Here is a 16,400-nt window from a genome sequence, read left to right on the forward strand (position 1 = left end):
TAGGGGATAGCTATGGAGAGACTGGAGAGTCTTTTTTCCTGATTAGAGCACTTTTGGCAGCTATCAACAGGCAATGTTAAGCTGCACAAACAAAGAGGTCTTGGCACTCAACTGAATTTGATTGGATAGCCTTACATTTCTGTCAGTTGTTAACACAAATTTGAGGTGCTTTAAAATGTATGACATATTCCCTTGGCTCCCATTCTTGGGTAGAAGCAATAACGCTTATTCAATTCCACCAAACAAACTCAAACTCGTTGCAAAGATCTAGGCTTTCGGCCCAGCTGTGAGGAAGACCCTAACTGAAGGGTGAGCATGCATCTCCAGACACAAGGCAATGATGTATGTTGTCCATCACACAGTTCACATGAGAGCACACGGAAAAGATTCTCATAAAGTCAAAAAGAGAAAAGATAATAGACCGCTGTTAGAGGAAAAAGGAGGCTAGAAGTCACTGGGCCTGTGAGTAACGAACACCAGAGCCGGGCAACAAACACATATCATTTTCATTTGTGTTCATATTAAAAATGGAAGTAAAAATTTCTTAAGCAACAATGATCTGTGCAGTAGGCCAATGTTCAAGTATTGCAAGAGGCTTAAAACCTTCTTTTAACACAAAACACTACTCTGGAATCAAAAAAACAACAATGAAAAGAAGACTAGGGAAGAATTAAGCCCAGAGAGTGGCTTATTGCTTTTCTAAAACTGTTACCATAAATACCTGGCAGTTTGATAAAGTAAAGGCACAGCAACTAGAAATGGAACCGATTCCCTCTTCCGCCAAGAAATATGTTTCCTCTATCTGAATGGTTGCCAAGCAACGTCGAAACGTAGCTACTTTAACTTTTGTATCAAGTTATGGTAGCGCAGTAATATACAACGAAATGCGGTCAAGGTGTATGTTTATGCTGCATTTTACAACGGCATCGAACACGATTCAGCCAATCACAATCAAGGACCAGAACTATCAGTTTTAGAAAACAGTCTAATAGTATGTAGCTGTTGGTGCTGCTATTATTTTGATTTATTTGAGAAGCCATTTCATTGTTTACCACTTGCCGTTGACAACGTCACTCATCATCTTTTGACAGGTACGTGTACCTGACCTGCTGATGCATAACAGCAGCATAAAAACAAAAACAAAACCACACAAATATAGACACCACCCTTCACCACGAGCTCAATGAAAAACAAACACTGACAGAAGGACTGCGCAAAAAAAGAGAAAGAAACTCTGGGAGTACAGTCACTGCCCTGTTCTCTGCTAAACCAGATAAACATGTTAAAACACGTCAAACACACAAGCCATCGGTGAGGGGCCCCAACAAACTAGAACTATGACATTACGCCACAGATGCTGGAGCGTTGGTGTAGTCATCTTACGAAATATATTTTGTATAAATGTGCGTGATGAAATATATTTTGTATAAATGTCCGTGATTACACCCAAAGCTCAGGTAAGCTCCGTTTCAGTGCTATTTTAGGAGACAGAAAGTCTAAAACTAGACAGATGACTAGCCAAAGGGTTCTGGCCGGTCAAACTCCACCCAAAGTACTCTCAGGACCATGGATGCCGACAGGGACTGATAGAAGCTCGCTAGTCAACTGATATACTGTATTTTGGCCATATTATTTGATTATGGTGCTCCTAAAGGTAATCTTGTGTTTCAGTGGGGTTTCATGGCCACAGTGTGTGCAATGAAGCAGCACTATGAGGCTATGTGAAAAACAACATATAGAATTCTAGTAGAAAGGTTCTAGTGAAACTCTGGCTCAGTGGGGACATTGTTTATGTGTGTGTGTGTGTGTGTGTGTGTGTGCGTGTGTGTGTGAGAGAGACAGACAGAGAGAGACAGTCACAGCCATCTGCACCATCACTGCCAGCTACCTGCATGAGACCCTGCAAGTGAGTCAGCAAAATATTCCAGCACTGTAGAGTCCATCACACACACACACACACACACACACACACACACACACACACACACACACACACACACACACACACACAGGATGTGAGCGCCAAAGGACCCTCTACCCTTCCCATTTCCTCCGCTGGCGTGCTTGATGAATGTCTTTCTGAGCCTGGCCTATTTTTAGGTACTCATGAGGCAGGCTGCCTTGAAGGGAGTGAGGGAGGGAGGGAGGGTGTGTACGTGTGTGTATGTGTGTGTGTGTGTGTGTGTGTGTGATACTTCACATTTGAAAATGTCCAATCTTAAATGTGCTCGTCATAGTTGAATGATTTACACACACGCAGGGGGATGGAGAGCACTACAACACCTTCAGAGGAATTTTATTGACTGCACCCCCCCCCCCCCTTCATTCCCAGTACAGTTTAGAGATTGGGTGACAATCATCACAGAACCAAGACGCAATAAATATGCTGCTTACCTCGAGAGCTGGTCGCCAGGTCGGCTACCTTCTGGAAGGCATCGAGGAAGGCTGCCGTGGCCACCACTGTGGTTCTGGACAGACAGAGGAACAGCACAGGGGTCACTGTTAGGATCACCCACCTCTCACTACAGCCATCTTTTGTTTGTTTGTTTGTTTAATTTAAAGCCATTTCACCAACTAAGGCTATTTAATGGCCAGATCATTGTTTAAATCCACAGCCATCTTTAATAGCACTGGCAATAAAAAGCTTTCCTCCAAGAGCATGTACACAATGTTTTGAGTCAGCCGAGATGAATAGGCCGTGTGAAGGTTCAAGTAGAAGGCTTATTAATGGTAGGCTGCTTCTTAGGAGTTCTTTGGTGCAGAGCCGCCAGCAAAAAATAGTGGGAGAAACAAAAACACAGGTAAATATGCATCAGGGCAAACAGGTGCTGGAGTATTGGTTGCCTTAGGTCAGTGGTTCCCAAACTTTTAACAGGCATGTACCCCCTGAGACATTATGATCTTCCGGAGTACCCCCAACAAAAAACAATTTTTAACAAGTTTTCTTTTTTCATTTTTTTAATAATATTTATTTTTATCAATTTTGTCAAGAATAGTGAATAGGATCATAAACATATAATACAAATCTCAACAATAGTCAACATATGATAGGCCTACAAATGTGCTGAATATAATGATTTTAAATAGATCTGCACCTAATCTCACACACAATCGTCTTGTTGAATGCAGTGATCTTATCTGCTAGGTGTATGTCTTTGCCTTGTAACTGGAGATTTAACTCATTGAGCTTTCCAAATATATCGCTAAGATAGGCCAGCTTCGTCAAGAAATGTTCATTAGTGAACATGCTTGCAGATTCAAACATGCGCTCTTCCTCCAAGAAGAGGCGACTGGGAGCTCAAACACGCGACTGCACTTTACCTCGGGAAAGCCACCTCGCTGTGAAACAGTACAGCCTTTTGGTCAGCTCCCATCTCCTCTCAAAGTGCGGAGAATAGACACGCTTTTAAGGGCCGGGTTTTGATGAAATTCACCACGCTCACAACCTCGTTCAAAATCTCATTCAGGTCGGGACTAAACTAAGCTGCTTTGACACGAGCGCTTCCCTATGAATAACACAGTGCGTCCATTGCGAATCGGGTGCTACCTGGGCCTAGGCTACAGATAAAAAAATAATTTAAAAAACCTCCTGTTTTTCACGTCAGTTCGCACCCCACCTGGCATGTCTCTGCGACCCACAGTTTGAGAAACGCTGTTTTACCCTCTCTGTCTCCACTCTCGAATATTTTGTTAATGCGGAGAAAACAAGTTTTTAATGTGCAGTGCAAATGCGGAAGTTAAGTTACCAACGTGGGATAGAGAAAACGTTTGAAAAGGCATATGACTTAGATCTTTTTTCGCGTACCCCCTGAAATCAGTCCACGTACCCCTGGGGGTACGCGTACCCCAGTTTGACAACCGTGGCCTTAGGTTATCTGTCTTTGATCAATCATACCCTCTATAACACTTGATATAATGGCTTTAAGGTGTACAGTAACTGATAAGTAACTCACTTTCCAGCACAAGACAAATCCTTCCCCCACCCTTACACCTTGATGGAAAAAAGGAAAAGAAGAGGGAAGAAAAGTGCACTCGCTTAGCACAGCGATTTCTCCTCAATGTTTGGAATGTCTGACGGGGGCAGACAACTGTGAAATCTGATCATGTGTTTCAGTGTTTCCACTGGCTGCCACGAGTGAGGCAAGCGATTGGGTGAGAGCGAGTTGGGGGGGAAGAGAGGCTGCCGCTTAGGGGGCACGAGCAAGACCGTGAGCGCTGGCCTGGCGCAGACTCAACCACCGTCTCATCAAAACACTAACGTCATGTGGACAACCGCACAACTGGACAACATGTGCCTCTCGTTGGGTGAGTTGTGAGCCTGACAGTGTAAAAGTTATTTAGCGCAGCCCAGTTTCGGTCTACCCACCACACGATGTGGCACAATTAAGATGAGCTGGTTGTAAACCTCCCTGACTATTTCACAGCTCAACACCGTCCACAAACTTGGACTCTAATCATGACTACAAAGATGTTACAGCCACAGATGCTGGCGCATTGGTGCACTCATCTTACAAAATATATTTTGTAACGTATAAACGTCCAGCACTGTCCACTATCTGACTGGGGATATGCGAGCCTCAGTCGAGCCCAGCTGCTGAGAGAGGCAGCAGGACGACATAGCAGAGGACGCAGTGCAGGAGGGGCCTTTTCTTCACAGGGTGATAAAAATACTCCCTCGCTCTAAAATAAATGCCTCCTCCTCCCTGGGACAAAGGAAATGAGGATCTCCTAATTCTTTTCTATTTTGGGAGGAGACAGAGCTTCTGGCTTCAGCTGCAAGATCCCTAATCAGGTCATAGGATGGCTTTAAAACACCAGTGAGAACTGAGAAGCATGTGTGATCTAAAACTACTCAAACAACTTTCACTACCGCCCCCCTTGAAACACACACACACACACACACACACACACACACACACACACACACACACACACACACACACACACACACACACACACACACACACACACACACACACACACACACACACACACACACACACTGTTGACATAGGATGAACATAGACAGGGTCAGGCTCTATTCTTGTCTATGGCATTGGGTATGTGTCGAACTCCAGCATGGGACGCAGTCTTGTGGAGGGGTCACACTGCGTTGGAGGGAAAAGAACATCAGGCCTCTGCCTAAAAAAATATTTTGTTTACAAATCTCCTGATTTGACTCATGTCAAGCAGAGAGATCAGAGTCGGAGCAGAGCGCTGAGGTTACACCACAGGAAAAGAAGCAGAGCTGACTAAAAAACAGTAATTATGGAGCTTTGTAGTTCGAGTGCACAGACTAAATTACAGAGCTTTTGCCTTCGGGGCTTCATTTGGAGGCCTAGGAGCGGCCATTTCCAGTCCTGTAACCGTTCCACCCTCAATGAATGTTCCAGAAGTGGAGTATCAGACACCAATAGGCTTTCAACCCCCCAGACAGGACGTCTTGGATTGTATGTGGTGTTTAAAAAACATTTCATCACTCTGTAATCATACCTTTCAGCACACTAACATGGGGACACTTGAGGAAATGCTTTACACGTTTTCAGACAGCGTCACCGAACTGAAACAATTTTCAAATGTCAGACTTCTGATTGGATTAAGCAACATATTAATGGGTTTTAAGATGATGGGGGCAGAACTAACACATCAACAGAACCATGGTGACCATCCAGCCACTTCTGCTGTATTATGCTGGGTACTTCCATAACTTCAGACAGACCAATGGCCTCTGTGTGTCATTCACTGTTACGCTAAAGCAAAGAGAAAACAACCACAACCACTCATGCAAGACCTGTTCATTGTCTTCTGCACCATTCTTGGAACTAATTTTGTATGAATTATGGTCTGTCCCATTAGTTATAATTATTTGCATCACAACTCCGGAAAGGCTCCGCAATTATGACTCACCTTAGCTGGGATTGCAGCTTTGAAGCTTTGCTTATGAAATCCTCCCAGACTGGATAACTGCTCTGTAAAAAAAGAAAACAAAACAAAAAAGCCATGTCAAAATCTTGTGTGCAAAGCATCTTGAAAGTTCAGAAGCTCTGCTAAATAGCTCTGCATTCAACTTTGACCTTAACTTTAGCTCACACACATAGGCCTTAACCCTTAAAGGTGTAGCGTCACACCGGTGTGACGGGAATGTTGAGAAATGAACGTTCTAAAGAATATCTGGGTTCATTGAATTCAACATAGAATTTTAGAACCTTCAATTGTTGCGGAACTTAGAATGTTCAAAAACCTACACCTTTAAGGGTTAATAAAACTAGGCTAAGCTCAGAGGGCACCGAAATGTATGTCAGGTACCTGTCTTTCGGTTAAGACTGTAGAAAGATAGACAGTCACTCAACATTTCAGAGGAAATGGGCATACCGCACGGTCTCACTAGCCTATATGGGTCAGGGTAAGAGTCTGGGTGGGATGGGGGTCCACTCCTTCTATCAACAACAAATTTTGACCCTTGCGGGTTGCCCTGAGGGCTCATAACTAGTGCTAATGAGATACTTCACATTCCAAAAACCCTGCTCCTATAGTGAGCCATTATACAAGTGGGGTGCAGGAATACATTTGAGATGTCTGGCATTGATTTGTTGCCATCACTGTCCTCAAAATGTCACTCCATGCAATTCTATACCTATGTCAAGAAGAGGGGTTGGTATTCTGACTGAAAATGTGAGTATGTGTAAGGACGTCTCTGTGTGTGTGTGTAGAGAGAGAGAGAGAGAGAGACACTAGGGCAGCACATAACCCCCATGTTATTCCAGATGACATTAAACATAATTCCTGCTGGAGTGGGACAGCCATAAATGCTGAACTCTACAATATACAATAACAAATTAAGCACTGTGTGCACTACAGAGTTATCTTTCCCTGTACAGCATTCAAGACTACTGCATGTGTCTGCTCCTCAGTGTTCCAGACCCCTAGAGGGCTGGGCTCCTTAATGGTGTACACTGTACAGTAATCTCTACTAGCTTAGTTCTGCCAGCTCTACAGATTTACTGTGCGATTCCCCCCACTGAAAGAGAGTAGTGGTAAAGAAACAATGCTACGCATCACCACATCTCTGTAAATGGCAAAATGTATCGAACTCATGGGACCTGTAATTGTAGGGCAATTATAACACAAACTCAATTAGATACAGGGCATTCAAGATTGGAGTTGATATGGTCAGACAATGTTCCCCATGTTCATCACCCAGCCAACATCTGACACTCAGTGGAAGTTTGCAATGGATGTTATCACCCTCAGCATAGGCCTAGAGGCCTACATGACATTAGTGGTCAAATCAACATCACATAGAGCAAGTGCAGGTGTGCTAAAGGAAAGAGGAACATACAGTAAACCACTGCAGGAAGTTGTTTGTTACTGTTCACCTTTTGGTTCTCAGTTGTGCAGAAACTAATCGAATAGCAACAAAGTCCAGAAGGTTTTTGTAACTTATGCCATTGCCTTGACCTGAGCAACTTAAGGTAAATCACACCATTGACAAGCTACCCAAACAACCTTGCAGCACGTTTTAGCGTTGGCACAAACTCATTTGGCGTAATTGATGACCAACGTTATGATTTTGCTTCAATATCTAGCTAAAGGTCAACATCAGGAAAAGGTCAGGAAAGGCGCGACTTAACGTTAGACGATGATGATAACGTTATGCATATTTCAAAGGTTCCCACAAAAAATCCACTCAGACGACTAAACAAGTTAACGTTATTATGTCAGCCCTGTTGAATAAATGAAAACAACAAAACAATACAGAAGTTCCCTTACCTTCATGTCACCGATAATAGTTTGAAAAAGGCCTCCAAGTGCACTGCATTCTTTTTCAATAACAGCCTCCATTTTTACAAACAACCTGGTCAGGTATGCCTTTCTCACTGGCTAGCCGACGACTTCTTCGCTTGGTTGGTTAGCACGCAAAGAGGCTTGTATTATTAGGTGTCGCTCAGATCAAAAGAAATTGCCCACTTCAGAAGTCCTTCGACAAAACTGATATATTTTTTATGCTTCTATTCGAAATAATGAGAGTAGCCTACAGTTATTTTTCTGTCACCGTAGAGCCCTGACTTGAGCCAGCTAATGAGAACTAACGAACAAACATTGGGGGATGCAAAGAGTGGACGGCGAGATTTAAAACCCCACTTCTTCCCCACAATGGTACGCATTCCATGACTGTAGGATGCACAGCCCCCAAAAATCTGATAACGTTTAAATACAAAAAAACTGACGTTGATTGTATTTCCAGTCTGAAAACGTAAGCCTATGACTCATATGGGGACAAGTAGTATCCATAACACAAATTCCAACGGAGGTCCCAGTGAGTGTAGTACTCGCGTCTACGAACATCAGCCGCAGCTCCAGAGTTGTGAGCCCAGTTGTGATTGCGCGTCCATGACTTCTCCCAGAAAACCCAAGCGCGTGCCTCATTCGTCACCCCGCCCCTCTCAACATTGGGGGAGGGGTGGATACTGGGAGGGATGACTTGTTTTCAAAGTTGTGGATGATAGCCTCTGGTGGCTATCAGAGGGACTTCAGCTTGCACCTATTTGCACAAAAGAAAGTAGCCTACTTTTGTTTATTGATTTGGAATACAGTGTGATTTCATTTTTTTTTATTATTATTGATTTTCAATTTTTATTTTTATCATACAACAAGCTCTGTTGGGTGATAAGCAGAAGCCTGTGTGTGTATAAAGGGCACGATAGCCTATACTGCACCTGCTGGTGCCCTTCAGCCTACAAGCCCAGTCTGATGCCTTGTCCATGGCTCTGTGAGGACACTTTGGGATTGCAAAGACACTCCAGCATCTGCGAGACTGGAGCCTGCACAGGGGTGGAACTTTGAGGTTGCTGTGTTTAGAGAAGCCACGCAGTTGACGATCCTGTCCAGCTGCTGGCAATGAGACTGGGATCGACAGGTCCTGGGCATACCAGATGGAAATGCAGGAGTCCCCCCTGTGCACCCCTGCAGCGTTGATGTTCAGGAGAGAGCTGTTGATGTGGTGTTTGTCGTCGTGCCAGCGTGTATTTAGTGCTAAAAGAGGAGGTACTCTCGGAACTTGAAGAGTTGGGTCTTCAGGAGGTTTTTAAGTATACCAGGTGGAGCTAGTTTGTCTGTGCTTACTGACAGAGAGAGAGACACTGTCTGGTGTATACCGGCTGCTGTTTTTTTTTATCTGTGCTTACTGACAGACAGAAACTGTCTGATGTATTAAACCGGCTGCTGGTTTGTCTGTGCTTACTGACAGACAGAGACGCTGTCTGATGTATTAAACCGGATGCTGGTTTGTCTGTGCTTAGTGCTTACTGACAGACAGAGACATGCACTGTCTGATGTAGTATACCGGTGCGCTGATCAGATGGAGGACACTGCGACTAGCCAGCCCCTGACTCACTGACGACTGACACTGAGGACATACAACCTACATTGTTCATAAAAAAAGCTAGATAATCACACAATTAGCTGTGATAAATTAAAAATAATAATTATTTATTTATTGTTCATTCTTTCATGATGTGTTTAAAATGGAAAATTAAATATTGCCAACAGATTTCCAATAAATGGGAAAATTCCAGTCCTACCCTGAAGATATTTAAAATGAAATTGCCCATGGATACAACTATTTTTGCTTTTTAAAATGTGTGATACGTCCGCTAGTTCCAACGTGAATATTCGCTGAAAGTTCTCATTAATAGTTTGTGAAATTAGAAATTTACAAAAATAAAAATTTTCTGTGTTAATTGAAATGCCTTGCGGTCACCAATCCGTGACGTCATACATTCAGTGAACTCTCAGAAGATGCACGCAGGCACAGTGCTGCAGGAGACGTTTGGGAGCACGGTAAGTTCACTAGGCAGTTACCTAGCGTTCATGGGCTTCGTAAAAACCTTTCTCCGAGTGAAAATATCATCATTCCGCGTCATTCACGTCACGTAATGTATGAGTCAGAGGTCGGAAACTGGGGCTAGATTTTGCTAACAGAGTTGCCCAGTTAGGGGCTCGTCATCACTTTTGTCGTCACGTTGTAGTTCGTTTGTAGTCCATGTGGCCTTTCATGTCCAACAGTTTTAATGTGAACTTGGGAATTTGCCCTTTTTATCACTTGAAAAGCTGCACATCTTTCTTTCACGAGCATCTTACACTATATTTTAAGCAAATACAGTTGTTTGTTTAGGATTAGTGAGTGTATGTTTTACCCTTTGTTGTGGCATCCATATTTGTCACACATTCAATGGCAAAGCACTTGAACACTTGCTGTCGGAAAAACAAAGTAGCCATGGGGGCGGTCCTTGTCATTCCGAGGTGCTCTGAATGCACCATTAGCCTATCTGAACATCAGGGGCGTAGCCAGGATTATTTTATAGGGGGGGCCAGCTGGGTCCAGACTTTTTATTGGGGTGGCACTTGTAGTGGGGTTGTTTAAGGCTCAGTCATTTCAAATTTGTGTTAAAGTTTGGTTTTCATTTCCAAGTTGAAGTTTAGGGTCTATAGATTAGTACGGTGTCTTGTGTAATTCCGCTGGATTTTCTTGTAAAAATTGATTTTTTTGCATATTTTGCTAGTATAGAGTCTAAGGAACAAGATTTTTTTTGTCTTCAAATTTTCACGATCCATTTTCACACTTAGATGACATCATCATTTATATAATGCATAATTAAGACTGGGACTACTATCACTTGGGGGTCAAATGTGAGAAAACACTGGCAAAGAGGGTATTCTGCCTAATTTTTGGGTGCTGATTCTAAATATCATATTTACTTAGCTGATTTTTTAGTTTTAAACCTGCTAATTAGCATTTGCGGCCTAAAACTGGCCTCCATAGGCAACATAGAATGGGTGAATAGGGTAAAAAATGTAACTCTTTGATATTCTTATGAAACTTTACTAGTTGATTATTTATGTAGAGACAATATTTTTTTGCATTACAAGTTTTCTGAAAATATATGTTTATGCATGTAATTTAACAATATATCATTAATTATGCGCTAATTTGCATACATTTCAATTACAGACATCTGAATATTGGATAGTTAACATTGAATGAAGTGACGTTCAGGTTTGCCTTCAGAACTTTTTCTGGATTCAGAGCCTGAAAAGAATGGCTTGTTCAGTCCTAGGTTATGCCGATTTCAGTCGTCCCTTTATCTTAGAGACGGATGCATGGATTGGAGGCAGTTCTGTCACAGGAGAAGGATGGGTTACAGCGACCAATAGCCTTTGCTAGCCGGGGCTTGCGGCCAAGTGAGAGGAACATGTCAAATTATAGTGCCATGAAACTCAAACTCCTTGCAGTCAAGTGGGCAATCACAGAAAAAAATGGCAAGTATCTCCTGGGCAACACGTTCACCATGTACACTGACAACAATCTCCTCCAATACCTGCAGTCAGCGAAACTGGGCACTCTGGATTATTGCTGGGTTTCTCAGCTTGCCCTTGACGTTCCCCTGCCGCTTGCCATAGCCAACATGCAAGCCTCGAGTGCACCTATCCAAGACTCTTGGATGACAGAATCTTGTATGGTGGACACCATCCCTGGTCGAACCAAAAGAGACCTGAAAGTCCTGCAAGGGACTGATCCCTGTATTTCCAGATACCTGTGGTTTTGGTGACCGGGACGACCACATACCCGTTAAGACAAGTGGAGTGAACCAAGGGAAGTCCGCAGTTGATAAAGCAGTGGTCCCAGATACAGGAAGTGGGTGGGACCTTGTACCGAGCGATCTAGGCTCCTCCTTCTAGGGATCCAGTGCTGCAGCTTTTACTGCCAAAGGTGTTGCGAGTCGAAGTGCTCACTAGCCTACACAACAACCACGGCCATCTGGGGGTGGACAGGACCACAGATTTGATATGACAGAGGTGCTACTGGCCCCAGATGTGGCATGAGGTGCAAAAGTGGTGTTCTGAGTGTGAGCACTGTGCTTGCTAAAGCAAGACAACCCATTTCTTGGGAAATATGTTAGCCACTAAGCCTTTGTAGATAATCTCCATTGACTTTACTCTCTTGGATTGAGCATAGGACAAGAGAATGTTCTGGTTATCACAAATGTTTTCTCAAAGCTTACCCAGGCCTTTCCCACCCCTGATCAGAGAGCTTCCACCGTATCTAAGATTCTAACTGAGAGATGGTTCTATGTGTATGGCGTGCCAAGGAGAATCCACTCTGATCAGGGGCGCAGCTTTGAGGGGGAGCTGTTGAAGCACCTGTGTGACACCTACATCATAACAAAGACTAGAACCGCCACTTATCCTCCAGAGGGGAATGGTCAATGTGAACGTTTCAACAGGACACTTCATGACTTGGTCAGGACCTTACCCCCTGAAAAGAAGTGTAAATGGCCCCAGTTGCTCCCTCAGCTCGTTTCGACCCACCAGGGTCATCATCAGGCCTGATAAAGACCCTGGTGGGTCGAAATGTTGCGTTATGTTTTTAGCTCAATAAATGTAGTTCTTCTGGGAGATTGCAGTGTGCGGTCCTGACACTGTACCCATATTACCACCTGGCACTCTAGTCTTTCAAGTGGGCAGTGGTAGTGTAGTGGTTAAGGAGCTAGGCTAGCGTGCAGTAGCCTGAAAGTTGTCTGTTCAATTCCCGGCTTTCACTGTTGTGCCCTTGAGCAAGGCACTTAACCCCAAGTTGCTCCGGGGACAATGTGATCCCTTGTAATATAGCTGACATACAGTATGTAAGTGACTTTGGTCAAGTAGTGTCTGCTAAATATAATGTACATGTAAACTCTTTTGCAAGAACCATTTTCACGGTCGCCACAAAATCCAGGATACATGGGTGTCTACCAAGTATTAAATTGTGGAGTGTCTTGATGGAATTGGCACACACTATAAGATCAGGCTGTATGGGGAAAAGGGCCCCCTTAAGACGTTCCACTCATAATACTGCCGGACCGCATTCAATCCCCTTCCACCTCCCACAGTCTGTTTCACATGAGTATTTAGCAGAAGTAAATATTCTCCCCGTCCCCTTCAGGCCTTGGCAGATAGGTATGCTACAAGGATGGTGAACTTTAAAGCCAGGTGTGTACTGCATGCAGAAAGGCTGACCTGCAGCGCTGGCGCACACGCCCACCCGTGGGTGGTGATCATATACGTAGCTTCCTCTCTGGGAGAACACAGCCGGTCATTTGATATTTTTGCCGCATGGGTGTTTGTGGTTGTTGTTGTTGGAAGAACATGGCTTTATTCTTAATTCTAAGACTTCATTGCTTCTCTCAAACGCCCGGCCTGTTGGCTGTGGATAACCCGTTGCTTTTAAAGAGAGCAAATGCACATGGTTTAGTGTCTGAGCAATGTTTTCCCTTGAGTTATTTGTTTTTTGTATTAGTTCAGGCTGTGAGAGGGCCATCCGTGGTTTGTCTGTTTGTTTGTACCTTATATTCTTTTGTTTCTTAATTTTGCCTACTGTTACTCAACTACCCATGCCTATGACCCCTAGTGGTGTACTGTGTTGCCTATTTGTACTATTATAGATTATTTCCAAGACAAATTTCTCTTAAGGTAGACAATAGAATGACATGGCAGGTCAAGGAAAGCATCAAGAAAAGCAAAGATTAAGAAATCGTTTTTTGACATGGGCAACAAGGGTGGAGGTGTTTTTACACTTTTCAGACACTCAAAGTTTGAAAACTATGGATATTGTTTTAGAACCAACAACCTTTCTACATTATCTGGGGGTTTTGTGTGCAAAAAGTGGAATTAATTGTCAAAAAATTAGAAGAAAATGTGAAAATCACTTTTCGGACTAGATATAATCGCTTATTTTAAAACATACAGGAAAAAACACTAAAGATGGATCGTGAAAATTTGAAGACAAAAAAAATCTTGTTCCTTAGACTCTATATTAGCAAAATATGCAAAAAAAACAATTTTTACATGAAAATCCAGCGGGACCCTATTTTCCAAACACAGCGTACTGTACTAGATCAATTTGAGTCCGAGTGTCAAACACACAGATAAAAAATGGCCTCTGGGGGGCGCCGTAAAATATATAAACTGCTACAACTTTTCATTAGATTATCCAATATTAACATATGAGGTATGTATGGATTCAGAATTAAAAGGAGAAACTGGTGTGCTAAGCATTTGGTTACCAGATTAAAAACACACTTTATAATAAACACACTTTTAGCCCATGGACAGCAAAATTGTGCTTTTTTTTAGATAAAGGGTGATGGAAATGCCCTCAAAGTTGCAATGAAACATCATTTTTAACTAAATTCTTTGATGCAACAGTTGTTTTTCTGGACCAGTGAGTGACATTTGGGTAATTTCCTGCGGCACACCTGATGATTTCTCACGGCACACTAGTGGTTGAAAAACACTGTCGTAGGCCTAATCCCTTGAATTGCCACAAACAAACATTAGGCCTATGATATCCCATGCATGATAGATAGATAGATAGATAGATATACTTTATTGATCCCTAGGGGAAATTCAAGAAATTCAATTTTTCATGTAGTCCAGGCAAAGTAAGGTCTGACCTAAAACTTATTGCAACAGAATTTATTTTCACATTTTTATATTTCAATTGGTGATTTAAACACCATAGTAAAAGTCCATGAAAATCCAGTTGGTGGAAATATGTTAAAATGAGGGTTGTTTTATGCATTATCTTTCAGCAAATACTGACACAAATTGCATTAGAATGTTGTAGAATAAGCATTCTAGAATATCTGATTTTTAGAATATTGCATTGTTGAGGAACATTCTTTTATTTTCAAAGAGTTAGTACATTTCTCATGCTTATTTCAGACTGGTTTGTTGCAAAATTGGTGTCTATTTTTACATGTTGGCCCTTTGAATCAATGGAAATGGTTGTTGACGGGGATTGACTGATAGACTGTCTGTCCAATCAGAGGGGCCTGTATGATGCCTCTTTACTTTGTACAATTTTGGCTAAAACAGTAGACAGTATGTTTATGTAAGTGAATGAAGATAAATTGTAAAGGTGGAAGATGGGGTTGAATGGGGGTTTCTGGGCTATAGGGCCAGATAATAGCGGTATTAAACCGATGATGTATCATCTTGAGGGTCACCAAGTCCCCAAAAAATCTTCAAAAGTGACCTCACTGCTAATAGCTTATTTAGAGGGCATGCAGGTAAAAGCCTGTCCAGCCATTTAACTACTAATGTAAACGGCACGAGTTACTGAATGGTACAGTGACTTTGTCTGGAAGTGTGGTCTATTGTCAGATGAAATGAAAATTGAGCTCTTTGGCTAGAAACTTTAGATGTGTTTGGTGTACATAGAAGAATGGCTATACTGAGAAGAACCCCATGCCTAATGAGAATTATGGTGGAGGGGCTGTGCTATTGTGGGGCTGTTTTTATTCCCAAAGGCCTTGAGAACCTAATTAAGGTGCATGGTGTCATTAACACCAAGAAAAACCTGAACATTTTCAAAGGAAATCTGCCAATCTCTGCCAAGACACTAAAAGTTGGTCATGATTGGATCATTCATCAGGTCAATGAATTAAAAGCAAATGTCCAGATCAAAACAAATATTGTTTGCTGAACACAAAATCATGCTCCAGACATTGCCATCTCAGTCCCCTAATCTAAACTCCATAGGAAAACAGTGGGGTGAGTCAGAGGAGTGTGGACCTAGGAATCTGGACGATCTGGTCTTAAATCCCTATGGGGTTTTATTGGCAAAGGGAGGCTTAAGAAGTTATTACAAGCAGGGGTGCCAATAATTGTGAGCAATGTGTTTTTGTTACAAATATTTATTTCTTTATGAGATTTTCCTTTTTCTCCAAATAAATTTGCTTCCCTTCAAGGTTGGATTTTTCCTAATTTCTTTCAGCGTGAGATTACAATAAATCACCAACAGATTGTTTTTTATACCAGTTTTTAGTCAACTTTAACCGAGGTGCCAATAATTCTGGAGGGTACTGTATATAATTGCTATAATTATTGCTATAATTTTAAACTATATTTTCTGATTCAAAGCTGAACAACTGAACAACAGCTGAACTACAGCTATAAAACTGACTTAAAGCTAGATTCATGTCAATTCAGGTTGGTTTTTACAAAGTTAAATTGTGTTTTGTTTTATAAATCATGATATTGAATTATGCAGTGCAAGATGCCTCAAAGACAGTAGACAAATGCAGAAAGAAAGCCACAAAAGGCAGTGGATCTCTCTCTCTCTCTCTCTCTCTCTCTCTCTCTCACACACACACCACACATACAAACAAATAGATAAAGATTTCACCTGGTGGGGTAAATGATCTACAGTATAGTAGTTGTAAGATTCCATGTTGAATTTTGTTTCAATATGGGTCGCTGTGAACTGTAAATTATGCTGACATATGTTTAAAAATCTTGTTTCATGTGCCCCTTTTTCAATTTGAGCCCCTGGCCCTCCAAAGGTCTCTGCACGGCCC

General features: G+C 42.3%; 1 protein-coding gene across 3 annotated transcripts in view; it reads right to left on the reverse strand.

The window, feature by feature from the left end:
• LOC143102407 (protein MTSS 1-like) overlaps positions 1-8,381 on the reverse strand; it is a 32,868-nt gene extending 24,487 nt beyond the window's left edge. For all 3 annotated transcript variants that reach the window (XM_076265962.1, XM_076265963.1, XM_076265961.1), the window contains exons 1-3: positions 7,771-8,381; positions 5,908-5,969; positions 2,395-2,468 (exon numbers count right to left, since the gene is read on the reverse strand). In XM_076265962.1, the coding sequence (XP_076122077.1) occupies positions 2,395-2,468; positions 5,908-5,969; positions 7,771-7,842 (208 nt within the window). In that variant the 5' untranslated portion in view covers positions 7,843-8,381. The remainder of the gene's footprint in view (positions 1-2,394; positions 2,469-5,907; positions 5,970-7,770) is intronic.
• Positions 8,382-16,400: the final 8,019 nt, after the last annotated feature.

The sequence above is a fragment of the Alosa pseudoharengus genome, unplaced genomic scaffold (genome assembly GCF_046254945.1).
Source record: "Alosa pseudoharengus isolate Yale_2024_CS ecotype anadromous, Long Island Sound unplaced genomic scaffold, YU_APseudo_1.1 YU_APseudo_1.1_scf_4, whole genome shotgun sequence".
Taxonomy (NCBI): domain Eukaryota; kingdom Metazoa; phylum Chordata; class Actinopteri; order Clupeiformes; family Clupeidae; genus Alosa; species Alosa pseudoharengus.